Here is a 24,067-nt window from a genome sequence, read left to right on the forward strand (position 1 = left end):
GTCCCTTCAAATTAACTACAAATTCCACTGTTGCTAGGGCCTTCCCTTTACTCTCCTCTATGGAAATACTATTCTAGTGTTATGACCAAAGACACAGTTCAGGCACATAGTAAGCATGAACTCTTTGATCAGGGAAATTTATTTCATTTCCTTTCTGTTTTCCCATATTGCCACTATTTGGAGGTCATTGAGAATTTTACTTTCTCATTGGCTACTGGCAATCCTACTGACTTCAATTTCACATATAGACCTAATATGGGATTTCCAACTTCTTTGTCATGGACATTAATGAGCTATTGATGTGAGGAGGAAAATGAAAATCCCTTTGGGATGGCATTCAATGCGGTTATCTCTGAGTATTTAGAAAGTACCAAATCCATTAAAGTTTAGATTACATCATCTCTCTCTCATTTCTCTCGGAGACAAAGTCCTCTATGGCTGCATTTTGCCTTATTTATAGATTCTACTTCTGCTTTCCACTCTTCTATTATCACTGACCATTCTTCTGCCCAGAAAACTGGTCCACATCACATCAGGTATTTCCTCTGTAAGATGTCTCAATGGAACCAATGTTAGGAAGTCCAGGACCAAAGTTCTTATAAAAAGGACATTAAGAATTTTATTGTTTTCTAGGGTTTCTCTCAGGAGTTTTATTCCTTTTAACTGCCTTAGCATAAAACAGCCACGTGTAAAAATCACTCTTTTCAGGAAGCACCCACATGGCATGATTATGGGATTCCAAGGATCCTCTAGACCATAAATGAAGGTCACTGAATCTCATGCTCACTCTGCCTCTGTGCACTAGCTCCCATTGGCTTATGCTATCTTTGAATTCCTCCTGCAGAGATTGCCTGGGCTTCCTGGGCTAGTCTTTAGGTATCTGCTTACTCCATTCTTCCCTCTGGTCTGTAAATCAGATCCTTTTGTCGAGATTATTCTATACAGCAGGGCTTCAGTCTTCCATAGTTTCTCTTTCCATTTGCACTTAGCTTTGTCTTGAAGCTTCTGTCTTGATACTGGAAAATATGATGTTACCTCATCATCTGCCTTGTGGTGTACTCTTCTCTTTGTATAAAGTTAAATTAGCTGCCCTGTGCCCAGCTGGTAAACATATAAAAAGAGAGCCCCTCTCATCTTGAGATATATCTAGCATTCACTGAACCTGGCTTAGCATGTGTTGCTAACTCATCATTATTAGAAAGGAAATTCTCGATGAAGCAAGGGAAGAGGCCTTGAACTCATGTTGGCATTATTCTAGGGAAACAGCAACCAATCTGTTTAGAGTCATATCAACAAACAGTCTTGAAAAAGAGAAACCATAAAACCTAAGAACTGCCAGACAGTGCTAGCTAGGGTCCATAGGAAACTCTAATACTACCCTTATTGTAGGAAATTCTGAAATACAAAAGCAAGGAAGTTAGAATCCTGTTCTTTTCATAGAAGTTCAGGTCTTTCCTTCTCCCTGCACACTATCCTAACTTTCAACTTAATTTTTTTAAAGGCTGAATTTACTGAGCCCTTAAAATTCAAGGTGATAGATGGTAAGAGTTTAGGATTTCATTCATGACAGTCTGCTCACTTTTCTTTTATGACTGTGGATCAAAATATACCATAATCGTAAGCATTGTTGCCAGACTGGCTACCCTAGATGTTGTCAGCACTAGTTTGAATCTGTGTATTAGGAAAGAATGATGGTATGAGAACATAGAGGGGGAGTAACAACACAGTGGAGAGATTAAAAATGAATAGAGAAGTGATGGAGTGGCTTGCTGTTAAAGGGAGAGATGATTCCTACAGCTAGGGTATGGAAGTCAATAACAATCATGCTGGAAAACTTGGGTGAATGAATTAAAAGAAGGCCTTTCCTTTTTTGTGCATTATCTCTTTAACATTTCTATAGTCCTCGTAAGAATTGGCGCTATGAAGATGAATGGAACAATTCTTTACAGATCAGAGTTTAGTAAGGCTCTGACATATATTCTGAAATAATCTATACTATAAAGGAAGAAGCACTTAACAAAGAAACATGTGCAAGGTGACAAGGGGTCATTCAAAGACCAAGATGAACACATTCCTAACCTCTGCAAGCCTAAGATTCTGAATATAGTAGAAGGCCTGATATGGTAGTGTTTAGATCTTAAATTTTGTACCTAAAGAAGATTTAGGATCCTGACAGGGCAAGAAGGATCCTAGAGGATGAAGAAGCCAAGCAGACACCTGTGGGCTGTGTACTCTGCTTAAATCAAGATGTAGACAGGTACTTGATAGATATTACCAAGAAAAAGAAGGAAGCAAGCACGTGGAATCACCGCAGTACCCTCCACCAGAAACATCTTCCAAAGAAGTGTGTGCTCTGCATCACAGAGGACCAGACCTATCTGTTACTTTTGGACAAAAGATGGAACAGGACATCTCAGAGCAATTCAGACACATTCTAGCCCTTTAAAGTGATACTCAGAAGATGGAATAGTCCCAACATCCTTTCTGAACAAAGAGGAAATTGCTTTTTTTTTTTTTAATTTGTTCTGAAAGACACATGCGCACCTTTTCTATAGGGCACACCTACACTACTCAATTTATCTGTGTCAGAAAATCCAAGGGCCGAATTGATTGCGCTATAAATTGAACCTTTGGTTTCATTCTTACTGTTTGAATGTGACACTCCATCCACTGAGCTCTCTGTTGTGTGTGTGTGTGTGTGTGTGTGTGTGTTTCCTCAATTCTAACATGTGAATTATTACTGCAGGTCTGATGCCATTTCTGCCTGTTCTGGGAAAATAAATTTTGATCAAATCTGATAATATAGAGAAATGTTGATGATTAAGTATTGATAATCTAAATTGCCAGATAACAAAATAACCGAGGAAACTCTAATAACCTGAAATGTGGTTGTCAAAGATTGTGACTTTATTTTCAGCTATGTCTTCCATGTATTTGTTTCTGCCTCAGGGTGAGTTTTGATGAGGGCCACTCCTGGGACAAGTTTGCTTTCACATTGCTGCCTCTTTTCGTGGATGGGGCATTGGTGGAGGCAGGAGTAGAGACCCACATCATGACGTGAGTACTTCCTTACTGTAGCAGAGAAGAGACTGAAGACCTCAGTTTGCCTTCATTTATACACTCAGTATTTCCCTGAGGAATGCAACAGGAAATCATTTCTTCTCAAGGCCAGAGTTTCCTCATCTATGAAATAGAAATATTTATATTTGCACCCACCAACACACATAGATACTGACAGAATCTCAGAATCATAATTGGCTGGTGAAATTTTTAACAGAATTTAAACATAGGAAGGCATCCCATTACCTCAAACTCAACAAGATGGAAAGTGAGGTTTGTGATGTGTGGGAGAGATCTGGTATCCATACCTGAGCATATGCTCTGTGTCCAACTTTGACCTAGCCTGACTCTCTGGTCAGAACGGAAGGACCAGGTGCCAAGCCCATACAGAACTTATACAGGTCTACTCAGGAGAACGAACACATTCACAACTGTTATCTTTATGCTGGACTTGTGTTACAGTACAACTTTTCTGGGGACATTTGTAGTATACTATGTATAAAGTTTTCCCCCAGAGCTTGTTGCTCAGAAAAAAGAAAACAACAACAGCAACAACAAAAACATTTTAGGGCATGGAATGACTTTCTCAAATTATTCCCCGTCCTTCACTTGCTCATTAGGCATAAAACAGAAAGCTCTGTCTTTGTAGATCTCTACCTTATGTGAAACAGTACAAAGCATAGATTCTGGTTGTAAGTTCTACAGGGCCTGAGCACCTGCATTCAAAAATCTGTATGATCTATGCCCTGACAGCATTCAAGCCAGATTTTACTGCTTTTCCAGTTCAAGTCTGATATGGCCCTAGAATCTTGGCCAATGGTCCCAAATTCAACCATTCTCTATTTGTTTTTAATTTTGTCAAGAGACTCGCCTAATTTTGCTTCTCTTTAGCTCATAGCCTGATTATTCTGCATGCTCTTTTGTGAGATCTATCTGACTTTATTGTGTGCTTCTATTGGGCATGGCTTGGAACAATACCAAGTAATCTCTCCTTGAAATGATAATCTCTAAACTGTTTAAGGCAACAGTTTAAATGTTGTGGTCATCTGATTTTAAATGGTAATAACTTTTACCCTTCATGTGGAGTTGAACTTGTTACATGGTTATGAAGGGAGACTGAACTCAGGACCAAGCCACATACAAAGGGATGCGATACTGTTGTGTCATCCTTCCTTTCCACAAAGCTGCACAGGAGCTCAGCAGAGCTTCCATGCCTCTTCTTTCTTGCTTATAAAGAGACTTCAAATATGCAGGATGGGTATTTCATATAAGAGATGAGGACTGAAAACATGTTTGTCTCATGAAATTAAGATGGGTTTAGAAACATTCATCCAAACAAACTTAGGCAAATTTGGGTTCTTGTTTTAAGTATTCCTACCTTACTTATAATTTGAGAACTTTATACTTGAATATAATGTAGTTTGATTATTTCCATTCCTTGCTTGTCTCCTCTAATTATTCCAAGATTCCCTTACACACATCTCTCCCAACTTCATGTCTTCTACTTTTTCTCTTAGTAATTCACTGAGTCCAGTTGGTGCAGCTTTTATGTCTGTGGCTGTAAGACTGTCCACTGGTGAATGGGCAACCTACCAGGAGCCATATTGTGAAGAAGTCTGACTCTTCCCCCACCAGCAGCTTGTTTATTGCCTTGTAGTTCCTTATTTTGCAGCAGGGCTGTCTTAGTTTGGTTTTTTTTTTTTTTCTGTGAAAAGACACCATGAACATGGCAACTCTTTTAAAGTAAACCATTTACTTAGAGCTGGCTTACAGTTCAGAGGTATTTCGTCCATTATCTTCGTGGTAGGAATCATGGTGGCATGCAGGAGATACAGTGCTGAAGAGGTAGCTGAAAGTTCTACATCTTGACTTTCAGGCAGCAAAAGGAGATTGTGCATCAGACTGTGTATAGCTTGAACATAGCAAACCTCAAAGCCCAGGCCCTCTGTGACATACTTTATTCAACAAGGCCACACCTACCCCAACATCGCCACTCCTTTTGGGCCAAGAACTTAAGCAAATGAATCTGTGGGGGCCCTTCCTATTAAAACCACCACAGGCTGTGGCATTCCTTCTGGAATGTCAACTGCATTGATCTCTGTGAAGATGTTATGCAGGCTGCTGCACCTGTTTAGAGTTTATGACTACAGTAGCCCTGCCATGTTTAGATGACAGTAATTCTCAGTAGTCTTCCAAATCCTCTGGCTCTTACAGGATTTCTACTTCCCTCTCCAACGATGTTCCCTGAGAGCTGGGCATGGGTGTGGTGTGGGGTAATATAGATATCTCATTTGGGGATGAGCATTCCATTGTACCTTATTCTTTTCACCTTGACCAGTTATATCCACTGTACTAACCACCTCATTTCAAAAAATGAAGGGTAACCTCTGGGTATAAAAATAAATATTTAGAAGGAAGTTGAATAGCATGTCAACCTAGCAAACTCATAGTAGTTGTCCTCTGACGTTTTCCTGTGATCTTTCCTGTTAAGAGTTCTTAGCTAGGTTTAAAGAACTAGGCATGAGAACCCTCTATTTTGTAGTCCTTAAACCTAATCGGAGACCTGTTGGTTGCAGCTAAGACATTTGGGCCACTATTGAACAAATAAGCATATCTTGACAGGCCATTAATTACTGTAGTTTGCAGGGCTCATATCTTTTCCACTTTGGAAGCCTGCATAACAGTTTCTGGAACTTTGAATTCTTATCATAAAGAAAGAGGCTCTTAGGTCAGTACCAGCTTGATTTCTCCAAGACCTATGACAGAAATGAAGCAAGTAAATGTGCAGAGTGAAAAAATATGCTGAGTGAGGTCACCTTTATCCAGAAAGCAAACAACACATGTTCTCTGCTACATGTGGGTTTAGCGTTGAAGTTTTAGGTTTATGTGTACAACTTGGAAAACCCAAAGAAGTTAGAAAACTAGATAGAGATCACTAAAGGAGTGGAGGAAGAGGAAGAGCTGAAGGAGAAAGGAGATAGTAGAATGCTAGCATGAGATAGGAAGAACAGTAATTTAAGGGGTAAGATTTAAGTGGGAGAGAGTTGGGAGGATAAAACAGATGGATGGTGTGGTGTAAAATACACTAGGTTTATTTGAAAAGTCCATATGGAATCCTACTATGTTGTAAGCTTTCTAAAAACTAATCTGTTTAAATCTTAGTTTTAGATAAAGATGATGTTCCTCTTAGAAGCCATAGTTTAGTAAACAAAAGTATAGTGGTAGGCATAGGCTACCTCTCTGTGAGTTGTTGGTCTGAGAGTCCTGGAGACTCCCAAATCAATGGAGATTATTGCTAGTGCACTTGGTTCCCATCAGAAGCTTAGAAAAATAAATTACTGCTGTTTTAAAATTTTTATTAAATAAAAAAATTACTTTTGTGTGGAAGTAATGCAGAGTTTTGGGATGTTTAGAGCAGGGGAGGGGTATCAAGAGACTGTCTCCTTTCTGATTTGAAAAGACTGTACATCCAAATGATTTACTATAGCCAACTAGTGTTTTAATTTCACAGGAATAAATAGAATTTAAATATTATATATTCTGAAAATAAGGAATAGGTTTGAGGACAAGGGTTTCTCCCTTTACCATTGAACCTTACAGGAGAAAGAGGACATTTGAATTTTATGAGCTCACTGTTTGCTCAATGTCGCTTAATGGTGGCCATGGAGAAGAGGGCTACAGAGTGGCACTACTAAATTTTCTTCTTGGTTCAGGGAATGTATTTGTTTGATAATTGATTCATTTAAAAACAATTCAAGGGTCTAGTATAGGTCAGATCCTGTTGGGTTTTAGAAGATAAAAAGGTGAATGCAATGTTTTCCCTTTAAGAATATCTAGAACCTCTGCTCGGATGTAGCCCTTGGTAGCTCAGTAACCAACTGGTTTCCCATAGTAAGGGGCACGGGGACTATTTCTGACAGGAACTCAATGGCAGGCTCTTTGACCTCGGCACCCCCCCCCCCCCCCGAGGAAGGAGCAGTCCTGCTAGGCCACAGAGGAGGACTTTGCAGCCAGTCCTGAAGATACCTGATAAAACAGGGTCAGATGAAAGAGGAGGAGGTCCTCCCCTATCAGTGGACTTGGAAAGGGACAGGAAGGAGATGAGGGAGGGAGGGTGGGATTGGGAGGGAATAAGGGAGTGGGATACAGCTGGAATACAGAGTTAATAAAATGTAACTAGTAATAAAAAATAAAATTAAATAAAAAAAAATAAAAAACCTAAAAAAAAGAAAAAGGAATATCTCAGAGCAAAGTGCTGAGAGTAAGTATAGTAGTCATCAGGGGGCTCTGGTTTCTAAGGTGAGCATAAGGACATGAGGACCTCATACACACACAGAGAGAGAGGCGGGGAGACCAAGAAAGGGGGCATTTAAGTTATGTTGCTTCGAGGAAAGTTGTTTCTACAGCATATCTCTTGCGTGTTAATTGTATCCATCAGTGGCATACTAACACCGACTTTAGCCATGTATACTTATCTAGTGGTTGAAATATTGAGTGAATGAGTGGATAGATAATCTTGTATGTCAGAAGAATCAGAATAATTCTATGAGTCTCACCCATAGCCCTGGGATTTTTTTTAATTAAACCAATTGTATAACCCTGGGAATTCTGTCATTCAGAGATTATGGTCTAGCAGTCGGTAATTATGTGTTTGGCAGTTGGGTTGGAATCAAACTAGATCTATCATCTCTCTGAGCAGGGTTGTGCGCATGAGGACAATAAAACACCAGCAGAATGGCATGAGGGAACAACAGGGCAGCTGGTGAATGAGAACCCTACGGGGAATGGTTTCTGGTTCTCTCCTGAGAGAAAATGTCCAGTTCCACACTGCACATCTGCTGGAAAGTATGCATGGGGGAGACAAGAAAGTCTCCAGATCAGAGGGCTGTGATTTGCTTGCCTTTATTGCTCTTTTTTTTCTATTGTCATTTCAAATGTTATTATTTCAGTGTCTCCCTGGTAACCTTGACAGCAGCCATCCAGACTAGCCTAATTCACAATGAAATGTGACCATTCTTATTACTTAAGGCTGAGAATACACTGGAAGATTGGCATGCCAGAGTGCCTGTTGTGGTCTCAGACAGAGGCTCTTGAGGTGATAAGGTGCCCACAGATGCCAGAGCACTTGGCCCCTTATGGTCCACTACTTTTATGAAAGGTAGTTCGCTTTCCAAAATAACACTTTACGAAGAGCTCTTTTTCTTTTTGCTCAGATGAAGAATCAGATGCAAAAATCTTCTTTCGCATATCCTCAACACTGCATTTTATTTTCTTTACTAATATGAAAATTTGGAACCAATTGGCTGTGATTTAGCTGATCTTTTATAGAGACTGCAGAGGCCTTGGCTGCCTCTCAGGAAAAAAAAAAGGAAAGGAAAGAAAGAAAAGAAAAGAAAAAAAAAGGAATTTAAGAAAAGACTAGTGGAATTTCCCTTGGAAAAAAGAATGCACTTACTTCCAGGAGCAGGCAGAAAAGCACCCAAGAAAATTTCAGCCTAATCCTCAAGAATCCAGCAAAGATTTGGAGCCAGTTTGTATGCATCCCTTAGTTTCTCTGTCCCAGGTGTCACCATGAGGTGCTTTCTCAGACATGATACTGTTGGAATTTCTCAGCTTCTCTGCAGTGTAGATAGGATTATCATCCCTCAGCAGGTGAGGATGCTGGTGCTCAGAGAAATGTTCAAAACAGACAGCGTGTAAGAGCCAAGACTGTGAGCTCAAATTGAGGAAGTACTAGACATTTCTAAGGTTTGTCCATAAGGAACCACTAGGGTTTGCAGGAAAGTGTCAGGGTTCTAATGATTTCATAAGTATTGATGAGAGCCCCTCTGTGCTCTCCATTCCTAAGCCAAAGAAGACTGCTTCCTGAATTTTAATTCACAGTATATGTGAAAGAGAATATGATGAAAGCATAAAAGAATTAGGGACTAATTAAAAGGCAAGATGTGAGCCAAATTGTACTAGCCATTAGATATCACCAAACAAGTGATGAAAGGCGGATAGCTACAAAGGGCTTCATGGCTGTACAGAGAAGTCAGTACAGGTGGGTTGTACAGTCTGAGCAAACAGGGAAGGGTAGGGATGTACCTGGCCTGTCAAAAAAGGGGTGAGAAGTAGGAAAGGCTACAAATGCCTTCAGCAAATTGGCTAGACTCCACTGTCTTGCTGACTAACTTTGTAAATCCCACTCTAATTGGCATAAATCTCTGATCCATTGTTCTACTAGCAGAACTAATAGCCAAAGTGAAAGGGAAAGATAACATTTTGCCTAGAAAATTATGCAAACCCCAAAGCTGCAGAGGTTTGAATAGAAGCAAAGACCTCCTTTCCACTCAGGAGCCAGCAGCCACAGGCTCAGCGGGAAATGTACTCTGAGTATAGACAGTGTGAGTAGGATGTAGAGGCCCAGCGCTAAGCTGTAAATGCATTGTTAGCATCTACTAACTGCATCCGATAAAGTCTCTGGAAATGAACCAGAGCTGTTCCCATTGATCTGTTTTTCAATTTTCTCTTGTTTGCTGGAAGAGCCTGATTTTACTTTGCCCAAAGTAAGTCATTCAAGTAATCGGCAAATCTAGTGAAACTCCTCAGTCATAGCTTTTCACACTGTGGCCCAATTCCCAGTCTTCAGTTTATCACCAGGCTTATTACCACTCAGAGACATTGCTTCCATTTGGGGTAAGGGACTCAAGAGCTGAATGCTAGTATGCAAGGCTTCTGCGTCACACTAGAATGTGCTGGGGGCTGGCAACCACCTGAAAAGATTGCTCTAACCAACAGATTTTCATGTGGGCTTCAAAGGATTATCTGTAGGGGTTGATTCTGGACATTAAAAGTCCATCTCATGGAATAGTGCTAACCACTCACATGAGATACCTCTGCAGTCCAGTTTCCTCACCTGGATTTGGGGGTGAAAAGAGTCAACCCCTATCAAGAGGCATTAGAGGTATTTGTAGGGCCTCAGAGATGGCTAACCTGGCAAAGTGCTTACATCACTAGACAGATCTGGGTTTGATTGCTAGAACCCACATAAATCGCCATGCAGGGTGGTGTGCACAACTAAGAGACACTGATTAAGGAGGCTCCTTGGGGCTCACTGGCCAGCTGTCCTAGGGTACTTGGGTATTTAGAAGTAAGTAGGAGACCCTGTCTTAAAGTCCAAACAAACAAACAGAAAAGAATGGTTGAACCTGAGGAATGGCACCCGAAATGTTTTCCAGCTTTGCCATGCACACATGTGCATGGACATGCACACACACACACACACATATGCAACAAACATCCTACTCACACCATATGTACTTAGAGTGTGTTTCCCACCGAGCACCCACCATTCTGTTCTCTGTCTTATGAACATGGCTGTGATACCTGTTGTGAGTGGCATTGTGGAGAACCAGTTCTCTGTGATGGAATTTTTCACTTAGCACAATGCCTTCTAGGTTCTTAGAGTGTTGCCATTAAAAGCATAATTGACAGTGAAACAGAGGTCTTCTCTTTTCTTCCTTTTGCTTTTACCTGCTTGTTTCTGGGGTAGTTTTATCATTACACCAGAGTGTCCCGACCTAGGAGTTCTATGGTGCCAAAGTTGACTTTGAACTCATGGGATTGCTTCAGCTTTAGCATCTCAGATTCTGGGACTACAAGCAGAGGCCACCATACTTATTGAAATGCCCCACACCTAAAAGACTGCAGCGTTGATCCCATGCGAGGAGAGTTTAAACGTTCGCTAGAATTACCTGGCAAACTCAGCTGGGTCACGCTGTTGCCTGTTTCTCTTACCACTCCAGAAGGCTCATTTCGCTGCTCGCTCCTCAAAGTTGCTCTCCTGGCCTGGCTGAGAGTTGGAATTTGGATTCCACATCTATAATTCATAATTAATTTATATTTTTTTCAACTTCATTTCACAAACGTAGAAAAGCATAGATATTAGAGCCTAAGAACTTGTTCATTTCTCTCTTGAAACTGATGAAAATTATTCTGTTGCCAGCTGGTAGTGGTGCTTCCTTATCATTGCCCAGATCCAGTCTACTTTCTGCTTCCATGGAGGCTTCTAGAGTGCACTGAAACTTTTCATACCTAACGATATACATGATACTAATTATGTGTCTTTATGCCTCTGATTTTATGTTTATAAGCATTGTTTTATATATTAAAGTATATAATTCAAATAGGCAATAGTGGTGACCTATATGTTTATTTCAATCATTATTACCTAACTTAGGGTCTGTCCATGAGGTCCAGGCATTTTTCATGCTGTGGTGACATTTTGCCATATGCACAATTTATTCGTTCTAGTGTCAATAGACAGTTACATTGCTTTTGGAATCATCCTTTTGCAAGCAGTACTTCACCTTTACACATATCTCCAGTTAAATTAAAGGAAGACATTTTTGGATCTACACACAAACTTGAAAGTGGAATTGCTGAGTCACAGTCACCAGTAATGCACTGTTAATATATACTGAGAATTCATCAGTGACTTTTGCAGGGCATTCTAATGGCTTTTCATGTTTATTATGTTTGCAGTTGGAGTGAGAGGCCTTTATTTAACCTGAGAGATGCAGGTTTGCAATACTCTTACCATCCTCCCCCATAGCCCTGAGCACAGTCGTGCATATGCAGAATTGGTGCTCAGTAAACAGAACAGTGGGTGATGCTGTTTGGCTGCACTGGAGATTGCTTAAGAGCAGGAGATGGGTTTATACACATTTTTGGTTCTATTATTGTTTAATTTGGTTCAGGGTTTGACACAAAAAGTGAGCTATGATGACAGAAAGAAAAACATCTCTCCTTTTCGCATTTCTGCTCAGGGCTTTTCTGAATTCGGTGTCTTTTCTCCTCTTGTTAAAGTCCTTCCTTGATCATCCACCTCTCTCCTTCCTTACAATGTTCCTGTTGGCTCCTGATTTAGGTTTTATAGTTCATACACTACATTTTCTCTGTCACCATCATGAACTTTAATCATTCAAAGTCTCAAAAGGACTTAGTTTTGGGAAAAGAAAAGAATCAAAGTTGTTTGGACAATGATTTTCTTTAACTCATGTTTTGAAATTTGGCTTTAATATTTTTTAGGTTTAATGTCCCCTTTTTTTTAAGATTTTCACAGGTGAGTATAGTATTTCAAATATTTCCACCCCTCTATCTCCTCAAGTGCTTTCACTCCTCAAATTCATAACATCTTCTTTAGCTTTATTACTTTGCTGTGCCAGTTCTAATAGTCTTAGCTTTCTTTCTCAATTTGCCTTTCCCTCTATCCTGTCTCCATTTCTATTTTCAAGACTTTTAATCTCCCTCCTTCCACCATCTCACCGATACTGTATCAGCAACCAACACAGACTCTGCTTTCGCGGTTTTTACTGTTGATCCCCTGCCTGTTTCTATTAAGATCTAGTTCATGGCTCACTTTTGCTCAATACAATTTCCCTCGTAGCTACTGACCTCCTTTACCACTAATCCCATCTACACCCTAATGGGAAAACAATCAGGTGGCCTGGAAGTACACCAGTAGCCTAGCATGCTGCCTGCACATTTGGAAGCCAGCAGCTGCTGCCTGCTGATGGCTGCCCTTCCCAGAACACCATTCATCTTGCATTGGAAATCCATTCTTATCTGTTTCCCTCACAGAAATAGAGGAGGCAAGATTCTCCAGGCAAGAGGCAAGAAGAGCCATGGGCAGCCAGGCCTTTCAGAGAACTCTTAGGGGACATTTAGCAGAGTGCACACGTTGCTGTTACTGCGAGAACACTTGTTATTGCTTTATTTGACTAAGCATATTGATAGCCAACTATTAATAAATCAATGGCTTGAGAGTTCTAGACGCAAGTTAGCCCATAAGTAGTCAATCTTGTATCGAGTGAAAGCTTATATTCTCACCCCTCTTCTATCTTCTGTGAAGAAAGATCAACATATGCAATGTATATTGTGTCTGTTTTCTGAGATTTTGGGATGGTGGTGGCAGTGGGGGTGGGGGTGTGTGGTGGGGCAAACAGAGACAGACAAAGAATGAGACAGACAGAAAGAAAATTAGATAGAAGGGTGGTGATTTATTGCCCTGGGCCTCAGAATACTTCTGTCTTCTGAAGATCCCAGCCCTGGCTGTGGTTTCTGATAATCACGTATGTCTTAAAATGTGAAAGAACAATACTGGAGACAAATGGAAAAACTATCACATACAATTGAAAATTGTACTTCGAAAGGCATTTATAGTCTCATCTACAGATTTTTATATTTTTCAAGTGCTTATATAACAAGAATCCATTCTTTGTAATGAACAAAAGGAAAATCATTTATCAAAGGATACATTTAGCATCCACTAGTTTAGTAAAAAGGAAAAGCTTATTTCTCACCAGTGCCAGGGACATTGTGGTTTTCACTTACTCCACCTTTGGTCATGTGATTCAAAGGGAGTATCTCACCTATCCACCATCACCACCCTGTGCTAAACATTGCCTCCAGTCACTCAGCACTGCATAATTTCAGATAAACATTCTGCTGGCGGCCAATAAGAGATAAGAATGGAAAATGGGCCAATCCTACTCATAAAATACAAATCCAGAAAGTTGCTAGATAGTACCTTCTGATGAAGCAGTGCTCTAAATAATTTCTTCAAGGTCATCTGGTTAATTTATGCTGCATTTGTAAGTTATTGTATATTTTAAAAATTAATGAAAGATTTAATTATGGCAGGGTTGCCTGTGACCTTTTGTGGAATGACTTCATCATAAATCTGTAGGCATTTCAGAACTGTTTTCCAGGTTTCTAATAATTTGTTCTCAAATTAATGACATCCAGGCAACGAAAGAAGTCTAGGCTGGGTAACAAGATTGAGCTGGGATTTGTGGTTTCCTAGCAATTGCCAATTCTGAATCCTGGATGGAGGTGGTAGAGAAGATGGTGTGTGACTCACTAGAATCCATAGCAGGTTTAACTAGTTACCTAGACGAATGAGAAATAAATCCAGTGTGTCAATAAGGTGGAAATTGCAAGTATCCAGACTGCATATTTGGGGCACACTTATCTATATAAGTGAATAGCAGTGGATGCAGGGACCAAGCGGGCACCTCCTATTCGTCCCTGATATGCACAGAGGTTTATTTAATTTATATAAACATGGGGTCTGCATTTACCTTCCAGCTTGCTGTTCGCCTGTGAGGCCCAAGGTATAGTTCATCAGTCTGTGAGCTTTACCCTGTGCAGTGGCTCAGGGAGAACAGCTAAGCTGTCCCAAAGGAAGATTCTCATTTCCCCTAAGACCGGACACACGCTTGTCTGTGCCTCTGTCTATTCACTTGATCTAACAGAGTCAAGAGAAAGATGGTCCACAGGAATGCCACATCTGTGCATATCCAAGAAGATCCTTTGTCTTAGAAGAGACAGTAGTTTACAGCTGCAATTGCAAGGAAAGCGAGAGTTTAACAATAGCAGGGCAGTCTTGAGGCACTAGAGCCTGTGGTAAAAGCAGCTGAACTGGAAAGGTCTGTGAAGGCTTCTGGGATTTATGGAAGCTCTGGACACAGTCACACACCCTCCCTGCACCCCTCTTGAAGCAGATACCCACGGTGCTACAGTCTTGTGTGTCTGTGACCCAGCCTGAAAGATGGAAATGTTTCCCTTGAAAAGCCTCCAGCATGGGAAGAGTTAAGTGTCAGGAGACTTAGTTTCTAGCTTATTCTCTTCTTGAATGGCCCAGTGTTTTGTTCAGGCTTTAGCTTCTTGCTAGTCTACAAAGGGATTAGGCCAAAGGTTCATCCCTAAAACTGCTCTAGCCCTAAGGCTTTATGGTCCTGTTGGTTCACTTTTCTGCCTCAGGGATTCCCAAGTGGAGACCAGGCCAATAACGACTGCTATCATTCAGGGGCAACTGTGTAATTCTTCTCTCACTGCAGGTTTTAGACCTTGAGACAAATAGGATAATAATTGGGACTTTCTAGTTATAAACTTCCTACAGATTTTTCCTTCCTTTCTTTCTCCAACTGTGCTTTCAAATTTATAAATTTCATGGTGTTCCTGCCTTTTGTGCAAACAGGCTATTTAGAGCTGGAGGTAAGAGCCTCCTACCCCTGCCTAAGCCTCAGAGCCAACAGTGCAGTCAAATGGCTGCTAATGAGCCACAGAGTGCTTCAAAACACAGTGCTGGGAACTGTGTCTGAAAAATGCCAACCAGTGTGTGCACTTCCTTGCTGACGGTCATTTGTTTGCTGTGATGCATTGTGGGATGACTCCTTTGATTTTTGGAATGTCAGTTTTTTCTTCTGTTAAATTGGATTAAATGAGGTAATTCACACGAAAGGGTTAGCATATGCCCAAACTTTGGTAAATCTTTGATATAAATTTGATAAAATTTTAATGGCATTATTATTATTATTATTATTTGATTAATTTTGCTCATCATTCATTTGGTTTGCAAACTCAAGAAATTATGCGTATATGTGGGTGTGCTCTATGTCACCCAAATTCCCAGACATCCAACCAGTAGATAATGTAAGTAATCACAATAATCGTACTATAATTGCTGTGTATTTATGAAGGTCTGAGTGAGTCTGTGTGTGTAGGTTCATGTGTATAGGAATATATAGAGAGGCCAGAAGAACAACCTTATAAAGCAATTCCTCTGGTACTCTCCACATACTGTGTTGAGACAAGGTCTCTGGCTAAACACCTGACAAGTAGGCTACGCTGGTTGACCAGCATGCCCCAGGGAATACTTCTGCCTCCCTACTATGGGATTATAAGTGTATCCTGCCATACCCAGTTGTTATTGTATATGAGTGCTGGGGAGCTAAATCAAGTCTTCGTACTTGTATGGCAAGCAATGGGGGAAGTTCTTACATCTTTATAGAGACTTAAATAAATCCCAGTAGGGATTTGAGAAGGCATCCTGGATAGAGGACAAATGAATTAAGGAAGCCATGCTTCCCTTGATGGATATACAGTTCTGATGGGTACAAGGTAGTGAAAGGTGCTACAACACACAAAGGTCAAAGGGGCTAATGTTCAGAGGCTCAAGTGAATAATTTTGTGCATGAGGTTTGCAACTAGGTCACATGGCAGTTCCTTGGAAGTCTCTTACACAGAGAGAGAATTTGTAGACATAAATGAGATTGGTGACCATTGTGATCACAAAATCTAAGGGAATCTACACATAGCTGGTGAGTAAGAGAGATTTATAGTTCCATCAAAGGACTAGGAATTTATCTGGTGGTAACAGAGAGGACTAAGTGGAGTTGAGGATGGGGTTTCTGCCAATTCAGAGGTTTCAGCTGAGGAAATAACAAAGAAAGTCTAGAAATAAATTCCAGAGTCATAATCAGCCTTCATCTTTTGCTCATAGTGTTGTGCAGGCAAATAAAAGTAGGACTTAGTAGGTAGAAGAACTCAAAATGAAAGATGAAGCTCTGTCAAAGGAAAAAGAAATATCCTAGTTGTGAGTTAATGAATTTGATTCAGAGTTTCCTCCAAACTCACTCCGGTCAACTTCCCAACCATAATCTCTAAAGTGAATTCTTTTGTTTGAATATTTCTAGGAATTTTTGTTAATAACACTTTGTTCGCCTCATGAAGGCTCATGGCCAACCACTGCCTTCTTAAAACTTCTCCCAGTTTGCATAACTATGAATAAAAGCCTTTGTAACCAGAGGTCCAAATGAACCAAATACCTATGCAGGGGAGAGGCAGGTGACTCAGAGCTTTTCTCCTAGAAAGAGGTAAACATCTTTATAGAACCTACTTCTCTAATTACATTTACTGTGGCATTGTTTCCATCTAAATTATAGCAATTATATACCCTGATCCCATTTGAAATCACTTAATTAATGAGTAGCTAACTCTGTGTGTGTTTGGAATTCTAATGAAGTCTTTTCTTTTTGTGAGTCACCTCCCTCCACAAATTAATCACCCTTTTCCCTTCAGAAATGCCTATGCTCTCTGGATGGTAGATTGAAGAAAGTGTGTTATTTAATGTCCCAGAGACTGTGTTTGTTATGGAAACCTTAACACGGTATAGGATGACCAGAGACGGTAGCTTCTACTCCTGCTCCTCCAAAGATTGCTTTAATTCTTCTAAATCTCAAGGGACATTGGACTCAATCATATCCTTTGACCCATAAATGAAAGCAGATAAAGGTATGGTAACAATGTTGCAAAACATGATTGATTTTGTTTGATGAATTCTATTCATCAGTCAACCACGAACTATATTAATTTAGCACCTGTTGTATGTAAGAAGTACTTGTGAATGCAAAGATGGATGACTATACTAGATACATAAATCCACTGATTGGAAGTTTGCCAAGCAATGGATAACTTGTGTGTCTAGAGGTAAACACAAAGACTAGGGGAAAAATACATTCTCAGAATTTATCTTGAAAGGACAACATTCTGAATTTTATCATTTTGAGTTCCTTCCACTTAACAAAAGTCATCTTTTAAAAGAAGTCTGAAGACTTTAGGAAGGTGTTTGTTCATCTATTAACGTCAAGGCAAAGGAGAACGAGGAAAAACAATCAGGTCTTTTAATTTCTCTGCTTTGTTATCTTGCTACTATTCCCAGACCAACATCAAAGCAAGGGCACAGGACTGCCTGTGACCAGTGTCTTGTGAACAGGTTACAGATTAGGCATACCAGAAGTTGAGAACAAAGATTGGATAGTCTCTTAGGTTCGCAGAGCCCAAGATGAATCTAAAGTAGAGAGACAAACATGAAAAAATGCATGTGGCAAGGTAAAAAGAAAAACAGAAGTAATAAATTTTAATTGATTTTCCCCCTGAAAATCCATATAATGAGAAACAGCTCCGAGAATTCATTTATTTTGTTCCTGTGGTTAGGAGAACTTCCCCGGGGAACCAAAGGGCACGGAACCTCTTTTCGGGCAGCCATCTATATTCATGTATGAGGTGCCTACTTTTTTTTAAGGCTCAGTATGAAGAAGAAGAAAAGACAGATTTCCCAAATTTGAGGAAGGTGTAAAAAACCGACTGTGAGTCAGGGCAGCGGAAAGACCATGATTTAAGCATTAACTGAGCCCGCAGAAGTTCCGTCAATGAGGATGATGACGGGGATGAACCTTGGCTGTCTACAGGACCCTAAACATTTCACAGGCATTATTTAACGTAATGAGAGTTAGGATTGCATTGTGCTTCTTTGAGTTGAGAGAAGGAACAAGGCAAGGAGCTGGTGGAACGGCTCAGCAGGTCAGGGTACTTACCGCCAAGGGTATCAACCTGAGATTGGTTCCTGGGAACCTATGTGGCAGAAGGGAAGAACCAACTCTTGAGGTTGCTTGCACAAATAAGCTTGTGTGTATGCGCACATTTGCATATGCCCCCGCAACTTAATAGTAATAATAATAATAGTACATCATACATAATGATAATAATAATTTAAAACATTTTGTTTTTGTTTTTGAGACAGCGTTTCCCTCTTTTGCCTTGGTTGTCCTGGACTCACTTTGTAGACTAGGCTAGCCTCGAAGTCAGAAAGATCTGCCTGCCTCCGCCTCACAGAATGCTGGGATTATAGACATGTGCTACCACACCTGGCTAAAAGGTAATTTTAAAAAGAGACAAGGAATGCAATTTTGAAGAAGGGGTTCAAAAATAGTTTGTAGAAACAATTATAAAGAAGAGAAGTGATGTTGGTAGCAGTGAGTTTGAAAAAGCTGGAAACTGAAAATTTTCAGGTTTAGGCTCAATGGAGACAATGAAACAGATTATATTTTAGGGACAAGAAGCTTTTTAAAAAATGTTTTAAAATTGAAAACATTTTTAATTTTCTTTTTAAATTTAATTAAATTTATTTATTTATTACAATTCATTCTCTTTGTATCCCCGCTGCAGCCCCCTCCCTTGTCTTCTCTGTTCCCCCCCCCCCCCCCCTCTTCCCCCCCCCCCCTTTTTTTTGTCCCCTGACCGGGGAGGACCTCTAATCATTCTATCTGACTTTAGCCTATCAGCACCATCTTCCTCTGTGGCCTTGCAAGACTGCACCCCCCCCCCAGGGGGAGCTGATCAAAGACACAACCACTGAGTTCATGTCAGAGACAGCTCCTGTACCCCTACCCACTTGGAAACTGAGCAGCCTAGGGGCTTCCTCTGATCAAGGGGTCTAGATCTTCTCCATGCAAGGTCCTTGGTTGAAGTATCAGTCTCTGCAGGAGCCCCTAGGTGGGAATGGAACCTTATACAATCACTTTAGAAATCAATCTGGTGCTTTCTCAGAAAACTAGGAATAGTGCTACCTCAAGATCCAGCTGTACCACTCCTAGGCATATACCCAAAAGATGCCCCACCATTCAATAAGGACATTTTCTCAACTATGTTCATAGCAGCTTTATCTGTAATAGCCAGAATCTGGAAACAACTCCGTCCCTCAACGGAGAAATAGATACAGAAAGTGTGGTATATTTATACAATGGAATACTACTCAGCAGTTAAAAACAAGGGGAAAAAAAGCCTTGAAAATTAAGTTTACTTTGCAAGATCCCCATGTTCCTCTAATCGTCCTCCACAATCCATTTCCCATTCTTTATTTCTCAGTGACCATTGCTAAGAACCACTCTTTTCTATAGAATACAAATGCATCCAGAAGGCAATCCTAACCTAAAACAGTTTCTATTTAGTTAAAAAAAAATCTTGAGTAAAAATAGTAGGAAATGAAGAACCCCTGGATGGCCCTTTTTCACCAGAGAAATTTCAGGCAATCCTGGTTTATAGGCACATAAAGTAAGAATACAAATGAAGCATTTACTGATAATAAATCAAGAATTTTATTTTAATATAATTCTTTGACATACATATAATTTTACCACTTACAAAGATTAAAACAAATTTGCATACTACAAAGATGGATATGCTGTTTATTTTACACGAAGAATTAAATCTTAACTGCAAGTTTGGTACTGCCGGAAGTGGAAAGCATCTCCAGCACTTTCCAGAGTTGCTTGATATTCTACTGTTATAATCCTCAAAGCAGAGAATGTATTTTCACATAAATACATAGTACAAAATGTCAGAAGTACATTTAGGGATATTTCTGAAATTGTTGAAAATTTGGTCATAAACCCAAGCCAAAATTTATTTTTAAATTTTTTTTATGAAACCCTTTAGTGACTCAAAGCAAATTGTAATATCTAAAATTAAATGTAATCCAAAGATATACAACCTTGATACTTACATGCTGAGAAATGATTGCAGGGAAAATATTTAAAGTCTTTGTTCTGTTTTGTTTTGTTTTTTGTTTTGTTTTGTTTTGTTTTGTTTTAATTAATGTGTTATGCTTTTGTAAGATTGGGAAACTCTGCATCCAAAACACTTCCGTTCATGACGAATAGTTGTCTCAAATCTGAACTGAGGGGTCTGCGTTGGTCCAGGCTGCTGCTGCACAGCGTGTTGACAGGCTCAGTGCAGAGAGCGCATTTTGTGTGTTTAAAACCAAAGCTGTATGGGAGATGCCTCCTGAGAGACTTTGAACCCACTAAACATCCGATTCTGAATTGAGTTTTAGTTATTACACATTTAGAAGGCTTTGGCTGTTGCCAGATCTTGCAGGAATCTCAGAGTCAGGGCTGTGACCACAGGTGGAATTGTGACCCTTGGGGTGTTTCCATAATTGTTTTGCCTTTGAAACTATAATGCAGTCACACCTTTTCCCTTACTTGCCCTAAATTCTTTCCATGCATCCCTCGGCTCCCTTTCTAATTCACGGCCTCCTTGGGAAGCTGTCATCTTTGTTGTTCAAAACAGTTTGAGAACAGCAGCAGCAGCATCAGGACTTCAGAGAAATGCATATGTTCAAGCCCAAGAGCGAACTAAGGAGAACCTCTGTACACATGGGGAAACCCGTGTGTCAGAGGCCTTCTGGAAAGGCTTCTTGATAGTAGCACAGTCGAACATCGGAAGGAAGGAAGTTCATTGTTGCCAGAAAATTCCATATCTCCTGAAAACACTGACTTTTGGCTTGGAAACCTCACATTCTTTGAAATACTCTCCATGTGCCTGTTTCCTCTAGTATAACCTTGACTTGGTTTGCGCATGCCTTGATACATAAGCTACTTTATTCTCCCCAAATAAGATAAGTGTGAGGAATGAGCTCCCCCTATTGTGCTGGCAATGGCTCCTTAACATTAGAGGAACAACTCCAGATAACCATAAACTCTTGTCTGGAAACTTGATGTTTGTTTTTGTTCATAAGTTGCAGTCTGGGAATTTACTTTTGATTTTCCGTTCATGACCAAGTATACCTTTTCAGTGATGTTAATACAATAATGATGAGCATGACTTTTTTAATGGTCATGCAGATTCATACTTCCACTGATTTTATTGTGACATCCATTTCGTCAATTTTTAAGAAAAGAGATTATTAAATACTTAGTTATTGATTAATTTGTATTTCATAGCCTGCTTAATTTTCTATGTATGCTACCTTTGTCATTTCTTCTTTCCTTAGCAGTTATCAACACATCAGATAATTAATGTAATGTTGAACAGAAGTAGAGAGTCAAGGTTCATGCAAAAGAAAGGCTATGTGTCCAAGTTACTGACTGTGATATCTGCTAATGTGGCACTGCCTAGAATCACATGGAAAATTAGTCTCAATCAATGAAGTATCTCTATCATGTTCATCTATGGGCATGTACATGAGGGATTGTCATACAGCTGACACTGGAGGGTATCCCACTGTGAGTGGTACTTATCTTAGGTAGGTAGTCCTAGAATGTACAAGAAAGCCACCTAACCATGAGCCTATGAATGTGCCAGAGAGCAAACCAGCAAGAACCAGAAAGGAGTGACCCTCTATCTTTGCTTCGGTTTCTGCTCTGGCATCCTCCGGTGACAGACTGCAACTTGGACTTGTAAGCCAATATAGCAGTTCCCACATAGGTTAGTTTTGATCAGATTATTTTATCAGAGCAGCAGAAAAGTAACCACTACAATCACTGAGGCATAATTGGTGTAGAGACTGGGGATCTCTGGTCTTCTAGGACAGAATGAATAAAAGGATAGGGAATTTGTCAGCATCCAAATATTAATAAAGGATGTACTTTGCTGATTTTAGCTGAGGACTAGTTTTGCTCATCATCAAGAAGATGAGCAAAACTCATCATCCTAACAGTGTAAAATTATTATTATTTTGTATTAGGTACTTGGAATTAACCTTACAGGAAAAGAGAATAGCATACATCCAAGAATATGCTGTCACCAATTTACAGTTTGGAGAAAGACCTGGGAAACACAGTGTGGAGCAAGACGTCGAACACATGTAGATGAAAGGAATGTACCTGTCGAGGTTTCATGAGAACTATTAGAACCAGTCTACAAGATGTGACTGATTTGGTGCCTGTGTTCTGTCTTGAAATATATTCTTCAAGGCTCAGTGTCACCTAGGTTGTATACTTGGATCAACCTCAGTTCTTGTTCAGAGTCATCCCTGGGCAACGATAAAGCCTGGGCTCGCAGTTGCATGGTCACTAAGTACTGTGTCCGATTGCTCTTGATAATCTCTGCATGTTAGAAAGTCATCTAACACTTTACAAGCTCTCCTACTTGTGAGCTCCTTAGGATGTCCACCCTATTTCTTTTTTTCCAAAGACATATAGGATTGCACCATTTCAGCACAAAGATGAAAGGCAGCCATGAATCCTTTTGTCATCAACATTAGTGTCCTATGACTTCTATAAGAAACCATAAACTAGATGACTTTAAAAACGGTATTTATTATTTTATAGTTCTGGAAACCAATTTTCAAATATCAAAGAATTTTCAGTAGAAATCACTCTTTGACTTCTTTTAAAACAACAACAACAACAAAAACAAATCAAGATCTTACTGTTGAATACTTATATACATAGTGTAGGATTCATAAAGGAATTTTCATACAAATATATCATATACTTAAACAATATTCACTCCAACTTCCCTTTATGATTTAGGCATCTCTTAGTTTACGGCCGTCTACCTCTGGTTTATACTTCTGTCTTCATTTGGCCTTCTCACTACCTGTTAATCTTCATTATCTGTTAAAGAATACTTCTTGCTGCTTTTAGGGTCCATCTCAGTAACCTAAGATACTCTTATCTCATTATCATCTATTTAAATCTGCCAGCTCCTTCACCCACACGAGGTTGCTTCATAGCTTCAAGGATGAGGACATATTCATATCCTCTTGAAGACCACCATCCAATCCAGTTTATAGTCTTTCTCACTTTTTCTTCAGTCGTCTTAAACTTTGGCAACTAAACATTTTTGGATGGTCTGATAAAATATAGCATTTACACAGAGGTGAATATATATTTCCTAATAGGTGGTTTTATTTAAAATTTAGATTATTAAATTATTATTATTATCCATTAATGCAACAACCTATATATGACTTGAAGTTGATTCATATCACATAGTCTTGGTCCTTTTTAAATGGCAGTAACTTACAGTAACTGTTATTATTATTATTATTATTTATTATTATTATTATTATTGTTGTTGTTATTTGTGATCTTGCTAACATACACTAACCTGAGATATTGCTTCTTTTGTTCTAGGTAATATGTGTAATCTTGTTAATTTATTTCATGATCACTTAAAGAGTCATTGATCTTGTTGAACTCTCACTTACATTGGTTTATATATATATATAAATATATATTTATATATATAAATATATATAAAATATAAATATATAAATAATAACAGTTAAATTGTTTATATATTTCTTTTTTTCTTTTTTTAAATTTTTTATTAATTACACTTTATTCATTTTGTATCCCCCCCATAAGCCCCTCCATCCTCCCCTCCCAATCCCACCCTCCCTCCCCTTTCTGCATGCATGCCACTCCCCAAGTCCACTGATAGGGGAGGTTCTCCTCTTCTTTCTGATCTTATTCTATCAGTTCTCATCAAAAGTGGCTGCATTGTCCTCTACTGTGGCCTGGTAAGGCTGCTCCCCCCTCAGGGGGAAGTGATCAACGAGCAGGCCAATCAGATTATGTCAGAGGCAGTCCCTCTTCCCATTACTATG

General features: G+C 39.6%; 1 protein-coding gene across 1 annotated transcript in view; it reads left to right on the forward strand.

The window, feature by feature from the left end:
- Sorcs3 (sortilin related VPS10 domain containing receptor 3) overlaps positions 1-24,067 on the forward strand; it is a 621,887-nt gene that overhangs the window by 537,284 nt on the left and 60,536 nt on the right. The window contains exon 14 of the mRNA XM_055591687.1: positions 2,950-3,057. Coding sequence (XP_055447662.1) covers positions 2,950-3,057 — 108 coding nt within the window. The remainder of the gene's footprint in view (positions 1-2,949; positions 3,058-24,067) is intronic.

Source organism: Psammomys obesus, unplaced genomic scaffold (assembly GCF_907164565.1).
Source record: "Psammomys obesus unplaced genomic scaffold, mPsaObe1.curated_primary_1811, whole genome shotgun sequence".
NCBI lineage: Eukaryota > Metazoa > Chordata > Mammalia > Rodentia > Muridae > Psammomys > Psammomys obesus.